General features: G+C 57.5%; 1 protein-coding gene across 2 annotated transcripts; it reads right to left on the bottom strand.

Moving 5' to 3' along the window:
- Nucleotides 1-9984: 9984 nt before the first annotated feature.
- Nucleotides 9985-15155, bottom strand: REPIN1 (replication initiator 1). 2 transcript variants are annotated; one of them, XM_021692894.1, is made up of 3 exons: nt 15039-15155; nt 14164-14290; nt 9985-12763 (listed from the first exon to the last, which is right to left on the bottom strand). In XM_021692894.1, the coding sequence occupies exons 1-3, from the start codon at nt 15075-15077 to the stop codon at nt 11040-11042; spliced, it is 1890 nt and encodes a 629-aa protein (XP_021548569.1). In that variant the 5' UTR covers nt 15078-15155; the 3' UTR covers nt 9985-11039. The 2 variants fall into 2 exon arrangements, with proteins under 2 accessions (XP_021548569.1, XP_021548570.1); XM_021692895.1 differs by having other exon boundaries at nt 9985-12766; nt 14164-14361; nt 15039-15111.
- Between the last annotated feature and the right edge of the window lie 82 nt (nt 15156-15237).

Genomic DNA, 15237 nt, shown 5'->3' with positions numbered 1-15237 from the left:
GACAACTGCCAGACCACACAAAGCGAGGATTGTGCCCAGGAGCAGGTGGTGAGGTCTGGGGGCAGGGGAAGGGCTTTGCTCTCAGCAGAATCCTGGGGGCAGGGAGGGGAGTGGACAGCAGCTGGGGGGAAGAGAAAGGCCACAGATGGGAGGGGCAGTGCAGGGACATGGCCACGGCTCCCCACATCCTCCCAACCTCAGGCCCCTGGAACTTTTCCACCAGACAAGCACAGCCTTCTTCACAGATCAGGCCTCAGGCAGGACAGGGGAAGTGAATGGCAACTCATGTGTCCTTGGTCAGTGGTGGATCGGGGATTGGCCACATGCACCCACCAGGAGCTGAGGCTTGGAGGGGTGGCATCTCCCCAAACCACGGCCAAAGGGCCCAGCTCCCAGGCCCTTCTCAGCCATGAGCTCCCACCCGGCCCACACCCAGGTCCTCACCAGTCACCACTGCTCCCCTACACCAACAGCCCCTTGCCCCCACAGGAAACCCCGGGCAGGGGCTCCTCTTCCCAAAGTGCCCCCTGCACATCAAGCTGACCCCCTTTGCCACACCAGCAAGGTTGCCATGCATCCCGAACGGCCTACCTTTCCATTAACCACATCTTTCCCACCCCTCAGCTGGTCTGACCCCACCTGGTCCACAGTGCATGGCCCACGGACCCAGTCTCCCACCCTCGCCCCCCATGCTCTAATCTGTCTGGCTCGCTCCCAGCTTTCTTTCCTAGGGGGTTCCTGGTTCCCTGCAGGCAGGCCTCACTTCTCATCTCCTTGCCCTGACCCACCACGCTTGCTCACAGGGAACCAGACTCAAGACTGTGGCTCAGGACAGCATTTGTAAGGGGGTGGCCCCACTCAGGCTCCAGCCAGCCTCCACCCTGGAGGGATGCTCTCAGACTGCTCCCTAGGGGCCGACATTCTGCCTCTCCTAACCTCATTTATTGAGGGGCATGGAGGACATCCCTGAGATCTTGATATTGATCTGGCCGTGGAAAGAAGGGGTGCTCAGCCAAGACTCTGGTATGGACAGGGAGAGAGCCACTGGCTGTTGAGCACGACTGTGCACCGAACACTGAGCAGGCATCGCCCATTTCATCCTTCACGACCAATTATGGCTGAGGACCCATGGCTCCGAGAAGTTAAGTCATTTCCTCAAGGTCACACAGCTAGTAAGAAATAGAGCCAGAACCAAACTGGGGTCAACCTGCCTCCCCCAGAGCTCCTTCCCGGGGACCATGTCGCCTCCTAGAAGAAAGTACAGGACTTAGCAAACCTTAAACGATCCATCCCTCCTTTTCAGGAGTCTGGCTTCTATACCCACATATGATTACTCACGTTTACATAAATTAAATTTTAAATTCAGATTCTCAATCACACTGGCCACATTTCAAGTGCTCAAGAGCCTCATGGAGCTCGAGCTACCGTAAGGACAGCAGAGGACATTCCTATGTTCCCAAAGCTCCACCGGATGGCGCTGCACTGGGACCGGAAGCTCCTGGAGGGCAGTGGCCTTGCTCCGTTTACAGGCACACCTGGCTTTCTTGTACTTCGCACATGTTGCATTTTTTTTACAAACTGAAGGTTTTTGGCCAATCTGCGCTGAGCAAGTCTACTGGCACACTTTTTCCCGACAGCATTTGCTTACTTCCTGTCTCTGTGTCCTATTTTGGCAATTCTCACAATATTTCAAACTTGTTCGTTATTACTATATTTGTTGGGGGGGGATCTGTGATCAGTGATTATGACCTGCGGAAAGCCCGGATGGTGGTCAGCACGTTTTGACAATAGAGTATTTTTTAATGAAGGTATGTATGTTATCACTGCAGACATATGGCTGTTGCACACGTAGCAGATACTGTATTGTGTAAACATAACTTGTATGCATTGAGAAACCAAAAAATTCACTTGATTCGCTTTATCACAATATTTGCTTTACTGCAGGGGTCTGGAAACGAGCCTGCAATATATCTGTGGTGCACCTGTATACTGAATGAATGAATGAATGAATGAATGAGTGGAGGAGTGAAGAGGGGGCTCCTCTGGCCCCAGTCCTTGGTCAGATGACAACCATCTAGGGACAAGGTGATGGGGTTTTCTGCCTGGGAATCCAATTGCAATTACTGTCAGTGGATGTTTCCATCTACAATACGCGATTATAGGCACCGGAGAAGAAACTGATGTAAACGCTAACTGCACACACCATCACATCCAGAAACAATCGTATCTCACATCGAACACAGCTCAGTAAACCAAGGTTCAGAGGTGCAAACATACAGAGATGCTTGTACATGAGAACAGCTGCAAACCTGTATGTAAAGTACGAAGAAACTGAGAAACCCACAGATACGCCTGCAGACCCACAGAAACCAGCGCGCGGGCATGAACCACAGAAGCACCAACACTACGCGGCGCACTCATGAGCGCGGACATGTGCGCCTATGCGTCACACAGTTACGCTCCCAGCTGCCCACTGCTCCAAGAAAGGGAACTCAGGGAAGCGAGGCAGTATGATGGGGGACGGTCACCCATTAGGGCCCCCATGCTGGGGGTGGGGGAATGGCACGGGGCCAGCCAGGGCTGCGGCTGGCTGGGGAGAAGCTGGCCCGGCACAGAAAGCCATAGACAGAGAACTGGGCTCTGCCGGGCAAGCCCAGAGCGGCAAGAGATCCCTCGCGGGGCCAGCGTGCAGGGGGTCTAGCCCCAGAGGAAGCAGCAGACCCTTTGCCCTGGGAACCTGAGCTCCACAGGGCCAGCCCCTCAGCCGAGTCTGCTCCCAAAGGCTGCCCTCTCCTCAGGACCCCCACATCAGGCCCATGTCAGGCCTAGACTGGGAATCAGGGCCCTGAGTTCTAAGCCACCAGTGGTTGACAAGTCACTTTACCTCCGGGCCTCGGGTTCCTAAGGTGAAGGTGACTGAAAAGGCCTGCCCACAGGTTTGTCTCGAGCACTGGGCGGGACCAATCTGCAGCACACTGCGCTCCCCGGAGCCTACAAACCAGCCGTGTCTCTCTCACCCACTCCCCATTTCCTAAGCCCCCTCCAAAGGACCACTGCTGCTCACTCTTCCTAAACCTTCACGCCTCCAGCTGCTTCAGAATCCTCAGAGGCCCCCAGCACCCACCCAGTCACCCCAAACTCTGCTCCCCGATGTGAGCGGGCCTGGCAGGAAGAAGAGGGTGTGCACGGATTTTCCTGTCGGGACCATTTCAAGGCCGCATACGGCTCCTTGTATAGGTCACTGGACCCTCAACAGCCCTGGGGGAGGCTCTGGACTGGGTGCGGGTACCTCACGGGGTAGGAGTGGAGGCGGCTGTGTGGGCGGTGGTAAGGAAAGCGGGGCTGGAGGCTGGGGGACCTGAGCGCCAGGCAGGGGGGCTGGGCTACAAGCTTCAGATGCTTCTGCTGGCCTACAGCTCAAAGCCTCAGCTTCACTGAGGGGAAGGAGGCAGTGTCTCCTGTCTCCCAGGACCTGTTCCAAAGCCACCAGGCCCTCCCCCAAGGCCGTCCTACAAATGCCACTCCTGTACAAGGCCTGTCCCCTGGGGTTGTGTCCTGGCTGGCCTCTGGACAGTCCGCTGGACACATCAGACCTCCCACCTTCCTCTCATCCAGAGTTCAGGACCAACGAGGACACACAAACCAGTGGCTTTAAAATGTTATCAGAAACACAGCACAGCTGCTGCCAGAGCCCCTGGAGACCTGCTTCCCATCTTATATGGCCCCCGGGCCCACAGACAGACAAGCAGGCCCAGAGGTCCTAGCTCAGACCAGGGAAGTGTCGCGGCCACTGCCTAGAGGCCCACCTCCATCCCTCACCCCAGCATGAGCATGCCCAACGTCCTTCTACGACTCCCACAAGAGTCCCCAACCCCTCCAGGGCCTCCACCCCATCTTCCTCTCCCCTCCCCCACCCTGCTCCTCAAGAAGGCCTCCCTCCTCTCCAGCTTCCCCAGACCCGCACTCAGCACTGGATCAAGGGATCCGTGTACCTCCCACGGTTGCCCTTCTTCCAAGCCCTGCCCCTTCCCCCTCTTCTGCTCCAGGACCTTCAGACCTCGATCTCCCAAACACTGTGGTCCTCCGTCCTAGGAGAGGGGTCGGAGGAGCAAGGGAAAAGGGCGGGCCATCCTTCCACAGAAATTATCAAATTATTATTTGGAAAATAATAACACTTATTCCTATGGATAGACTTGTCCTATCAAGCAAGGGGGGAAAACAGTGGGAAACATTCACAAAGTGCAAGACAAATTATTTTTAGGTCGCCACATTGCCGTCACCCCCTCTTTGCCTCCCACATTATAATAACTGTAACTCAGGGTTGCCCTGGTAAGGACAGCCCAGTTTAATGACCTCAGGCTGCTTCCACCAGCGTCCCCTGGGAACCAAGTCCATGGAGAGCCGGGGCAGCTGCCTTATCCTATCATGCCTGGCCCCCTCCCCCCGGAGGTCCAAGATGTAACCCCAGGCCAGTCTCAGAGGTACCTCCTTCCAGAGCTTCTGCCTCCACCCACCCAACGTTCACCCCTTTGGGGGGACTGCCCCACCCCACCTCCCTGCCTCTATGCCTGTCCCTCACCCATGGCCTCCACATCCCCAGCTCTGCTAACCTGTCTCCCTTTAGAGGAGAGATCAGCACCCACATTCCTTGCCCAAGGTCCAAGACTCAGGAGCCAGCCAAGGCCTGGCGACCCCCATGACCCAATCTGAAGGCAAGACATGAAACTGACTGCTAACAACACTTTGAACAGATGTCACATTTTCACTTATAAACACTTTCCAACCCCTTGCTTCATTCAAAAGAGCTTGGAAAGGGTAAGAGTAAGGAGTGTTTCTCCCCCCTGACTCCCCGCTTGCCGGATGAGGAAAGTAAAGCCCAGAGGTGACATCCATTGCCTCATAGACAGTTAGACCTAAGGTCTCCTTCTGCACACTCTGACCATACTCTTCCCTCCCAGCCAACACTGCACTAGGAAATCTGGGATTCCTCAGCTTAACTCTCACCAAGGGTGCAGGTGCATGGGTCACCCCACCTCCACCAAGCTCTGCACTTTGTCCTGGGTAGCCCTTGCCTCTTCAGGGGGGACAGTGGTCTTCATCAGGCCTCTCAAAACCACCACCACCTTTCACTACCCCAGAGTACAACTGTCAAAACACATACATCGTTAAGTTGTACCAGTGCTGTTTTTAATACCTCCAAGATCTCCTACTGCCCCACCTCAGTTTACGCCTCACTGTTTCTTGCCCAGACTATACTAGTTTTATAGCTTATCTTGCCCCTCCAATCCATTCAATCACCCAGAACTCAAAGCAATTTCCCTAAAATTAAAATGAGGACATGTTACTACTTTGCTCAAAATACTTCCCAATGGGTCCCCAGCACTTTCAGGTTCAGCTAAAAATTTCTCGGCAAGACCATTTAGAACCCGGCCTCTGCTCGCTTCTCCTGCCTCCCAGCTCTCCTGTCCCAACATGTGACTCCCTGACCTTGCAGCATCTTGGCCGGCCTGTGACCAGTTTTGGAATACTCTTGCCCAGCTCTTCTCTGCCCAGCCTAGATCAGGGATCGCTCTGAGCAGGAAGCCTTTTTGGATATGCCAGGCTCAGTTAGGGGCTCTTCTCTGTTTGACCTGTGCACCCACCCAGCCCGCTACCATATACATGGTATAATAATAATTTATCTGTCTCCACAACAAAACTGTAAACATCTTAACATGGAGTATTTCTCTCTCCCCAACATCCGGCCCAAGGTCCCATGTGCTGTAAACCATTAACAAAAATTTTAATAAAGAAACACTTACAATACAGAAATTTAAGTCCAAAACGGATTAGAAGCACAGAATCATGGAACCTTAGGGTTGAAAGGAGACTGATATCCTCTAATCTCTTCATTTTACAGATGAACACAGGGACCCAAAAAGAGAAGCTAATAATGGAGCCTGGACAGCAGCCAGTGTCAAGCTCCTGGGCTCTGACCACACCCAACCCCAGGTCTAGCTGACCAGGACACGCTCCAGGCTCCACCCGCCCAAAGGACGGATTCTCCTCCACCTTTACAGGGGAAAGAAGCCCGCAGCTCCTACCCCCACCCCCACTGAGGTCTTGACTCCTGTGCCCATTTTCCTGGAATGGAGCCCCACCCCCAAACACACACACACGCACGCACACACACGCACGCACTTCCAATTTCTGTGGTGCTTCCCTCTCGTTCGCACTCCCAATCTTTATGCCCACTCATTTAATCATTTATTAAGCACCTACTCTGTGTCACTGTGCGGCGAGCACTGGGGCTCCTGCCCTCCAAAAGCTCGGTCTTTCCGACACAGCTGACACAGACCCGAACACAGGGCCAGCGCTTGGGCAGAACGCGCCCGAGGGGACCGGGGGTCAGCCCCCCACCCCACCCCGCGCTCACCATCCCGTCCCTCCCGCTCTCACGGCCCCCCTCCTGCTCTCTGCCCCCGCCTGCAGCCCCCTCCCACGCACGACCCGGGCCCCCTTCCCCAGGGGCTGTGTGGGGGCGAGGAAAGTTCGGAGCCGCAACGCCAGGGGCTCAGGGGACCCCGAGACCCCAGAGGCCGCCGCCAGCCCGAGGCTGGGTGGAGGCAGCGCGCGAGGAGCGGGCCGGGCGCTGGCCCCACAGCACGGTCCGTCCCTCCGCACGCCCCTCCCGCCCGGATTCGGAGGGACTCGGAGGGAGGGGACGGGAATAAATACCTTGACTTTGTGGTTAAGGTTAACGGGAACTGCCACCCCGGGGCGACTTGGGCACTGGGCTGCCCGGCCCCGCCAGTCCCGGGACAGGCGGGGCGGGCGCCTCCCCCTGATTGGCTAACGGGCCGGCCATCCCCGGGGCCGTCCCGCCGCCTGATTGGCTGCGCCGCTCAGATGACCAGCTCCTCCCTATCGGAGAAGCCCGCGGGGCGGCCCCTTTGTTCTCCTGAGCCAATAGCCCTGGTGGGCGGGCTGACCTCGCCGCCCGCTGGGCCTCGCGGGGCCCCGCGCGGAGTTAACGCTTTGGCCGCTGGCGCGGGACCCGAGTCCAGGGCTCCGAGGGGAGGAGGAGCGAGGGCGAGGCCGGGTGCTGGTGACCGGACGGCGCCGCGGCACCATATTCTTCCCCTCCGCCGGGCTCTCCCTCCGGCTCTGGCCCGGCGGACGCGCTCTCAGATCGATCCCGTCATTCTGCAGCTCTCCGTCCGACTCAGGGACGAGCCCGCACCGCTCTTGGTGCCGGCATCCGGGAGAACAGGACGCACGAACCCCACTGTGACGCTCACACTCGAGTGTGCATGTGACATGGTGGCACCTGGCACTACAGTACACCAAGTGTTAGGGTGAGAAGCTGTACTTGCCCCGCGCGGCGCTAGGCACGTCGTGGGCGCCCGATAAACTGTCCTGGGGTCTCCAAGAGAGAGAGAGAGAGAGAGACGGAGACCTCATTAAATTCACCCCCTCGCTTTCTCCTCAGGAAACACGGGTCTGAAGACGTCACGTTCCAAGGTGGAGTGTCACTGCTGATTTAGAGGCAGGGTCCAGACGGCCTGGAGATCTTCAGAAAAGAGAATTTTCTCCTCTACCCACACTAATTGGAAGGAATGCTCCTTTATGTCAATAAGATTCCACACACTGCTACATCAGGCTAGCTAGGTCAACTCCCACTGGCAGGATTCTCTCTGGAGCTGCTTAGAAACTGCCTTTGGGACTCGAGGTTGATAAAAACAGAAGCTGGCCTCTCTCTCTCTCTCTCTCTCTCTCTGAGACTTCCTACAAACCTACCATGAAGCTGGTGGACCTCATTCTAATGAATCCGTGGCCGCCTACTAAGCATTTGCCGTGGGCCCAGCTATTGTTTGGCCTCAGGACAACAGACACTGTCCGACTGAGAGTCTGTCGGTTTTGCCACTAACTTCTGTGCAGCTTTTCTGTCTCTGCACTTTGACTTATCTGTAAAAGAGTAATTTCCTAGTTACATGCTTACCTTTCCAGACTTTTGCAGGACCCTAATTGGTTCTATTGTCTATAGAAACATTTGTAAAGTATAAAACCCTACACAGATACCAGATACCACTAGGCCATCAACTTTTTAAAGAATCCCGTTCATCTCTTTATTTTCTAGAGTACCTTCTGGAGGTTTAACCAAAGGCTTGTGGAATTCCAGTATTCTAGGTCCAGATCTGCCACTGGTTATGAGTGAGAAAACCCACTTCTCTCTGGGCATGTTTCCTCCTCTACAGAGTGAAAGTCTTCCTCCAGATTGGCGTTTCATGATCAAGGGTATTTCAAGGACGGAAAGAATGAAGCACATCTGGGATCCTATTTACATTAAGAAAAAAGAGAGAAAAGACAACGGGGGGAGGGGGGAATGAAAGACTTCCATATTTAGAAAATATATGTCTGCATTACTAATTTTGACAAGATAATTGAGTACTTTTATAGTTGTAGAAGAAAAAGGGGGGGATCCCTGGGCACCTCAGAACAGAAGAGTAGCTCCTGTCAGCAGAACTGTGACCCCTCCAACCTGAGCAGTTCCTCCCTCGAGACCGCTGTCTGTATGTGCCATGCTGAGCAATGACTTGGGAACCCCAGGTCCTCTGCGGGACCCAGGAAGGACCCATGGACAAGTTCACTCTGTCCCAGCTTGACCAGCTCCCTCAAGGCCACTTCTGTGGCTTTCCCTGAACTTTGGACCTCTCCTCAATCATCTCTACCCCAAAGTAGGTGCAGCACAGCATTAGTGGATGCCCAGTGCTGGCCTTCCCCACCCCCAAGCTTTCCCTTTAAAGGTGATCTTTCAAAGTCAGGAGCCCTGGTCAGATTCCCTCGCCCTCATCCTTTTCCCCAACCCCCAAGTACAAACGTTAGGTGCCTGAGGACCTGGTTCCTGCCCATCATCCCTAGACGTTGACCTACTTTCCTGCCCCCCAAAAAGCATTGCTCCCCTTCCCTTGAAGCCCTGGGGTCCCTTAAAGAGACATATTGAAGTGTGGCATTCTTGAGTCAATGCTTCTAGTCTCTGAAAGATAATTTGCCATTAACTATACAGGTTTTTAAGTGGCTCCATGAAGGCATGAAGTGGCTTCAACCAATATGAAACTTGGAAGCTATCTGCTTCCATCCTACACACTTGGAGTCCCACTCCCCCCCATCCATCTCCCTCTGCTCATTATTTGTGTACACATATACGTCCTCCCCAGACTTAGGCCTCTTAGAGGTAAGGACAAGGTCTTACCTTGGTAAAACCCCTAGTTGCCATCACAACATCAAGCATGGTAGGCATTGGATAATTATCTTCACCAAAGCAGCAGCATACGCCATTCCCCTAACAAACATGTGGCAATAGTCAAGAGCACACATTCCAGGAGTCAGAGAGACCTGGGTTTAAATCGCCTCTGGTGACTGCCAGTTATATGACCTTGAGCAAATGTTTTCATCTGTAAAAGAAGAGTACCTACCACCCGGGGATTATGGGAGATCATTTGGGTAAACTTCTTTGCGAGGTGCCACTCCCATTAACAAATTGTGGTGGTTATTATGCACGGTGTGCACGGTGCTGGATCTATGCAGAAATTACTCAAACTGGCAGGAAAAGGGCCCACTAACACCTGTCAAGAATAGGCACTCAAATGCGTATGAAACGGCCAGTACAGGGCAGCATTGGCGGGCCAGCCAGGAAGGCATTGCAGAACGTTCAAATCAGACCTTGTCCTCCTGATTACTGGCCCCTGACAGGTCTCACTTGACCCCACAGAAAGCTACGTTCCTGCAGAACTAGCCCCACCTGCGGGGTGTGCCTGGCCTCCCCTGGGGAAGAACTGGGAGCAAGGTGCAAAGGAGCTCAAGTGGGGGCACTTGCCCCGTTACCAACACCCCTCCTCCCCCGCGGCCCCCCGCCCCCCCCCCCCGGCCCCCCCAGAGCAGAGCATGCTGCTCCTCTTTCAAACTACACAGCTCACCGGGAGAAAGGAACACTCAGCCACCAGCTCTAAAACCAAATCTTTATTCTCTAGTTTGAAAAGGAGGGTAAGTGGTTGTTCTGTTTCATTCCAGAGAACAGAACAAGGCCCAATAGGTAGAAATTACAGGAAAGCAGATTCCATTCATTATAAGGAAGAATTTCTAACAATTAGAATTATCCTACAATAGAACCAGGACCTCAGGAGGTGGGGACTCCCTGTCACCTAAGTGTTCAAGCAGAGGCTGGGCATCCATAACCTAGAAATGGAGAAGAGGAAACTCGCCCCTTTCTGCCTGTCAGCCGACCCTCCATGATCAATGGGGCAGTCCTTTCCACCATGTCGAGTTCTGGAACGAGTGGAGGGTTGGGGTGTTCAGACAAAAGCCTGGACACGGGGCTGCTGACAGCCAGGGGATGCTCTAAGCGCTGGGAGGGTGGTGCATTGATCTCGGGGAGGGGGAGTGGAGCTGAGCACTAACAGTAGATGGGTCTGAGTCCCGGTGCCTACGCGGGGGCAGGAGGAAGGGGACGGGGTGGGACAGGTTAGAGCAGCGCGGCCTCACCTCTCAGTGCTGGAAAAGGCCCAGGTGCTGTCTAACAAGGCCAGCAGGTTCTCCCAGGTGTATCCAGCTGGTCCACTTTTCCTCCCAAGTGCTCATTTACTAAGGACTGTACCACACCTACTTCCAAAAACTGAGCCGAAGAAACTCATAATAAAAGACAAGGACATTAAGGCGTTAACACCAGAGGGGAAGGGTCTTCCTGGTCCCTGGTGGCCCCTCCAGCAGGAGGGCTCTAAGGGGTAGGTGAAGCTGCTATTGCTACTCTTCCAGGGCCCAGGGCAGTCAGGACAGAACCTTAGCAAACACCAGCTGGAGGCCAGAGTCCGGTGCTCTGCGAGTGGTTTCCCTGGCGCCGGGGGCCGGACCTCCCTCCCTAACAGGGCCCAGCTCCCCCGCCGCTCTCCCATCCCTTGCCTACACCAGCAGCAACACAGGCCCCCCACAGCCCAGGCCCACGGCAACACTCTCGTGAAATGACGCCCAGCCCGCCCCCCTCGGCTTCCGCAGCCCCTGCCCGCTCAGACGTCATGCTTCTTCTGATGGGCCAGGAGCTTCTCCTCGTCGTCAAAGGTCTGGCCACAGATGGCGCAGCAGAAGGCGCCGTCCCGGATGTGGCTCTTCCGGTGGGTGATGAGATTGGACTTCTGGCTGAAGCTCCGGTCGCAGTCGGGGCAGGCATAGGGGCGCTCGCCCGTGTGGATGCGCCGATGGGACACCAGGTTGGACTTCTGGCTGAAGGCTTTGCCGCAGTCTGGGCAGACGTAGGGCTTCTCGCCGGTGTGGATGCGCCGGTGGGCCGCCAGGTAGGGCTTGTGGCGGAAAGCCTTGCCGCAGTCCGGGCAGACGAAGGGCCGCTCGGGGGCGTGGTCGCGCCGGTGGGCCGCCAGGTGGCTGCCCTGGGAGAAGCGGCGCCCACACTCCTCGCAGGCAAAGGGCCGCTCGCCCGAGTGCACCCGGGAGTGCGCCACCAGGTGGGTCTTCTTGCCGAAGTTCTTCCCGCACTCGGCGCAGGTGAAGGGCCGCTCCCCGGTGTGCTGCCGCTGGTGGGCCCGCAGGAAGCGCTCCAGCCGGAAGCTCCGGCCACAGTCTTCGCAGCTGAAGAGCGAGGGGGGCGCGGCCGCCGGCTCGGGCGGGGGCGCTCCCGGGGCCTCCTGCGGAGGCTCGGGCGGTCGCTCCCGGGCAGGTTTCAGCGGGGCCTCGGCGGGGGGCTCGGACGAGGCCTCCAGGGGGCCGGCCGGAAGCTGGGGGCTCCCCGAGCCGGGGACGCCCTGTGCAGACCCTTCGGACCGCTTGTGGATCTTGCTGTGGGACAGCAGGTTGGGTTTGTGGCGGAAGCGGCGCCCGCACTCCGTGCACGGGTAGGGCTTCTCGCCGGTGTGGATGCGCCGGTGTGAGGTCAGGTAGGGCTTATTGGTGAAGCGCTTCCCGCATTCGGGGCACTGGTGGGGCCGCTCGCCCGTGTGCACACGGCGGTGGGCGATCAAGTTGGGCTTGTGCCGAAAGCGCTTGCCGCAGCAGGCACACTGGAACGGGCGGTCGACCGCGTCTCCACCGGGCCGGGGGGCGGTCACAGCCGGGCGGCCCCTAGGCCGGGGCCCGAGAGCCTTGGCTGCTGCCTCCTCCAGGGCCTCGGCTACGTGAACCCGCTTGTGAGCGACTAGCTGGTCCCACTGGGCAAAGCTCCGGCCACAGTTGCCACATATAAAGGGCCGGGCCTCTGGGGCCGGGGGGTGGCACCTCCGCAGGTGAGCTCGAAGCTGCTTGCGTCGCCAGAAGCGTCTCTCACATTCAGGACAGGCGATGGGCCGCTTTGCAGCCGAGTGCGCCCGTAGATGCAAAACCAGGGCCACCCAGCCTCGGAAGGTCTGCCTGCAGAGGTGGCAGGCAAAGCCCAGATCCGGGGTGGCAGCGGCATGGACCTGGCAGTGCAGTGCCAAGAAGGGGGGGTGTCGGAAGCGACGGCCGCATTCAGGACAGGGCAGGGGCAGCCGGGCCTGGCAGTGCCGGGTGTGAAGCCACAGGGCCACCCAGCCCGGGAAGTGCCTTCGACAGTGGGCACACCGATGGGCCCTACTGGGGGCTTGGCTGCCCGACTGGGCCACGGAAGTGCCTTGTAACCTCAGCCCGAGGGGCTCCTTCTCCAGGGTCTGGGGCAACTTCTGGGAGGGCCCAGAGACCTTGGGCTGGGCCGGGCCCATGGCCAGGGCGCCCTTGCAGCAACGTTCCAGCATGGGTTCCTCCTCTGCTGAGGGTGGAAAAGCAGCGTCACTCTGGAGATCAATTCATCCTGCCCCAGTTCCTCCCCGGCCGACCCCAGGCCTCAGAGGAGCTCGTCCCTCTGAACTCCTAGAGCCCTTGAATCTGGCCTAGTCTTCTATTTCCTTGTCTGTTCTACATCATTTCCATCTTGCGCTTCTAGATACCATTTCAAGTGTATTTAAGTATTTACTCAGTATTCACTAACCCTGGAAACTACCAGAAGGGAGGAACTCTGACACTTCTTGGAATCCCCCCTCATGCTAGTCACCCCGTGTCTGGCATGGAGTAAACACTCCAGCGTTGGCTGCACAAACATTCCTGCCTTGGGACTCAGCAGAGAACGTGGTCACCTCTTCCTGTGGTGCTTTAGGCTTTTTACAAGCGCTTCCCTGCTGCCCCCTGCTCGTTTCTATTATTTCCCGCCGCTACATTTGAGCTTCACAGCAAGAGTGAAGCGGGACAAGCAGACATGAAGCTCCCAGCTTGACAGATGAAGCAACTTTGAGGCATAAAAACGAGAGGGGGGCTTGCCCGAGGGGACACAATAAACCAAGAGCAGAACCAAGAGCGGGGGACAGGTCTTCTAAACTCCCAGGCCAGTGTGTTCTTGCTTCTAAAACGCCGGGGTTTGTAAAGTTCCCACAGAAAGAAACTCCTACAGCCTTGACCCTATTTATCCTCTCCTGGGTTCTAATCACACCACAGGGGAGCGTTTTGGGCCTCCCTAACCCCAGTCGCTCAGGGTAGAAGCCTGGAGAGCAGGAGACAGCGCTTCTGGGGAGCAGGAGGGGAGTGCTAGATGCTACTTGCAGGCCACTGCCTGTCCAGACTGCCCACACTCTGCCTGCCTGCCCTCCTCTGCCCACACACATGATTAGCACATCGCAGGAAGGAGAGCTCTCCTGAACCCAAGGAACACCCACAGCCGGCTACCCTCCCTCGGGGTGGTCGGGATTACTACCGGGGCGAGAGAAGGGGAGGAAAGACAAGACTGTAATCCCTGTCCCCTGCCAGGTCACGCCCCAACCCCACCAGGAACTGCCCCACATTGCCCTCCTCCATGGTGCCGGGGAGCCCAGATTCCTCGAGGACGGCTTCCGGCAGCCACTGAGGGGTGGGTGGTGGTTAGCCTCCTAATGGACCTTCACTGCCGGCTTGCAAGCTCCAGACACATCCTCCTAAATTCCCTAGAGCCGAACTCCTCTTGAGGAGCTCAGACATGACTCATTCCCCATGGCCAGACTGAGCACAGGGAAGACGCTGGTATGGGAAGGTGATCCTTCCCCCCTACAGGTGACCGACCACCTTCCTCCAGGATGAGGCGATCTGAGCATTGGGGCTGTGGAATGGTTTGGGAACCCAACAAAGAAGGCCAGACTCTACCCTGGAGACCGTGGAGCTGGAGATGAGGCTTTTTCCAGCTCCTCCCGGGGATGTTCCTGGGAATACTTCTGCGGCTGTAGCGCCTGCTTCGGCCCACACTCTGGTAGCCCCCAGATGTCAGAGAAAACTGCAGCAGTAAAGACACCCCTACCCCCATGGCAGAGCTCAGACCTCTGAGTGCAGAGAGGCCAGCCTTACCTGCGGGGAGGGGAGAGAAAACACGCATGAGGCTCTGAGCTCCTCCAGGGCAGTCATCTTTGTGTCCTCGCCAGCCACAACCCCCTCCCCCACCCAAGCCCCACACCCCGAGAGGCCGAGGAACCTTAACGGATACTGGATTAATAAATGAATGTGGCCCCTTCACCAAGGAAGTACACGACAGCGTTTGGGGGTCATTTCCTCCACGGGTAAGGTCACAGCATGAATTCTCCATGCTGATGGCCAAAGGCCGGCCGGCCGATGGCAGAAACTCTGGAATCCCTGCTGGCTCCCCTTCCCCCACCCTCCTCCCAACAGGAATTCCAGGCCCGGTTCCCAAGGGGCTGCGTAGGGCGAGCTAGTGTGGCCAGGTCTCGGTCACAATCCCCTGGCGCCTCTGGATGGCAAAAGGTCGTGGAGATCCCACACCCCCCTTTTGTTTTCGCGAGTGTCCCCCGTCCACGTCGCGGACACACGGCTCCGCGCACCCCGAGTGGGCCCTTTCGGGTCCCCACGCAGAGCGCACCTCGCGGAGCCTGTGCGCAGGTGCGCGGGCTCGCCCCCCCATTCGGTCCAGCACTGTCCCCCCCACACAGCGCACACACAGTCACGCGCCCGGCAGGTAGGGCCGCCCGCCTCGGGCCCGCGTGGAACCCCGCGCCCTGCCCGGGACGAACCTCTCCGGCGGGGTGCGCGGAGGCGCGTCGCGCGTCCATGAGGCCGGAACGCCGGCGCCGGCGGCCGCGCTCCCCACCCCGCGCGGCGACAGCGGCAGGTTCGAGTTCACAACTGCCAGGCCCGGGCCCAGCCCCCCCGCCGGTTCCCAGCGCCACGTGACTACAGGAGCTGCCGAGGGTCAGTCGCGGGCTGGGGCCG

Source organism: Neomonachus schauinslandi, chromosome 12, assembly GCF_002201575.2.
Source record: "Neomonachus schauinslandi chromosome 12, ASM220157v2, whole genome shotgun sequence".
In the NCBI taxonomy this organism is placed as follows: Eukaryota; Metazoa; Chordata; class Mammalia; order Carnivora; family Phocidae; genus Neomonachus; species Neomonachus schauinslandi.
Note: the sequence above shows the minus strand (reverse complement) of the source record. Positions and strands in the feature narration are given on the sequence as shown.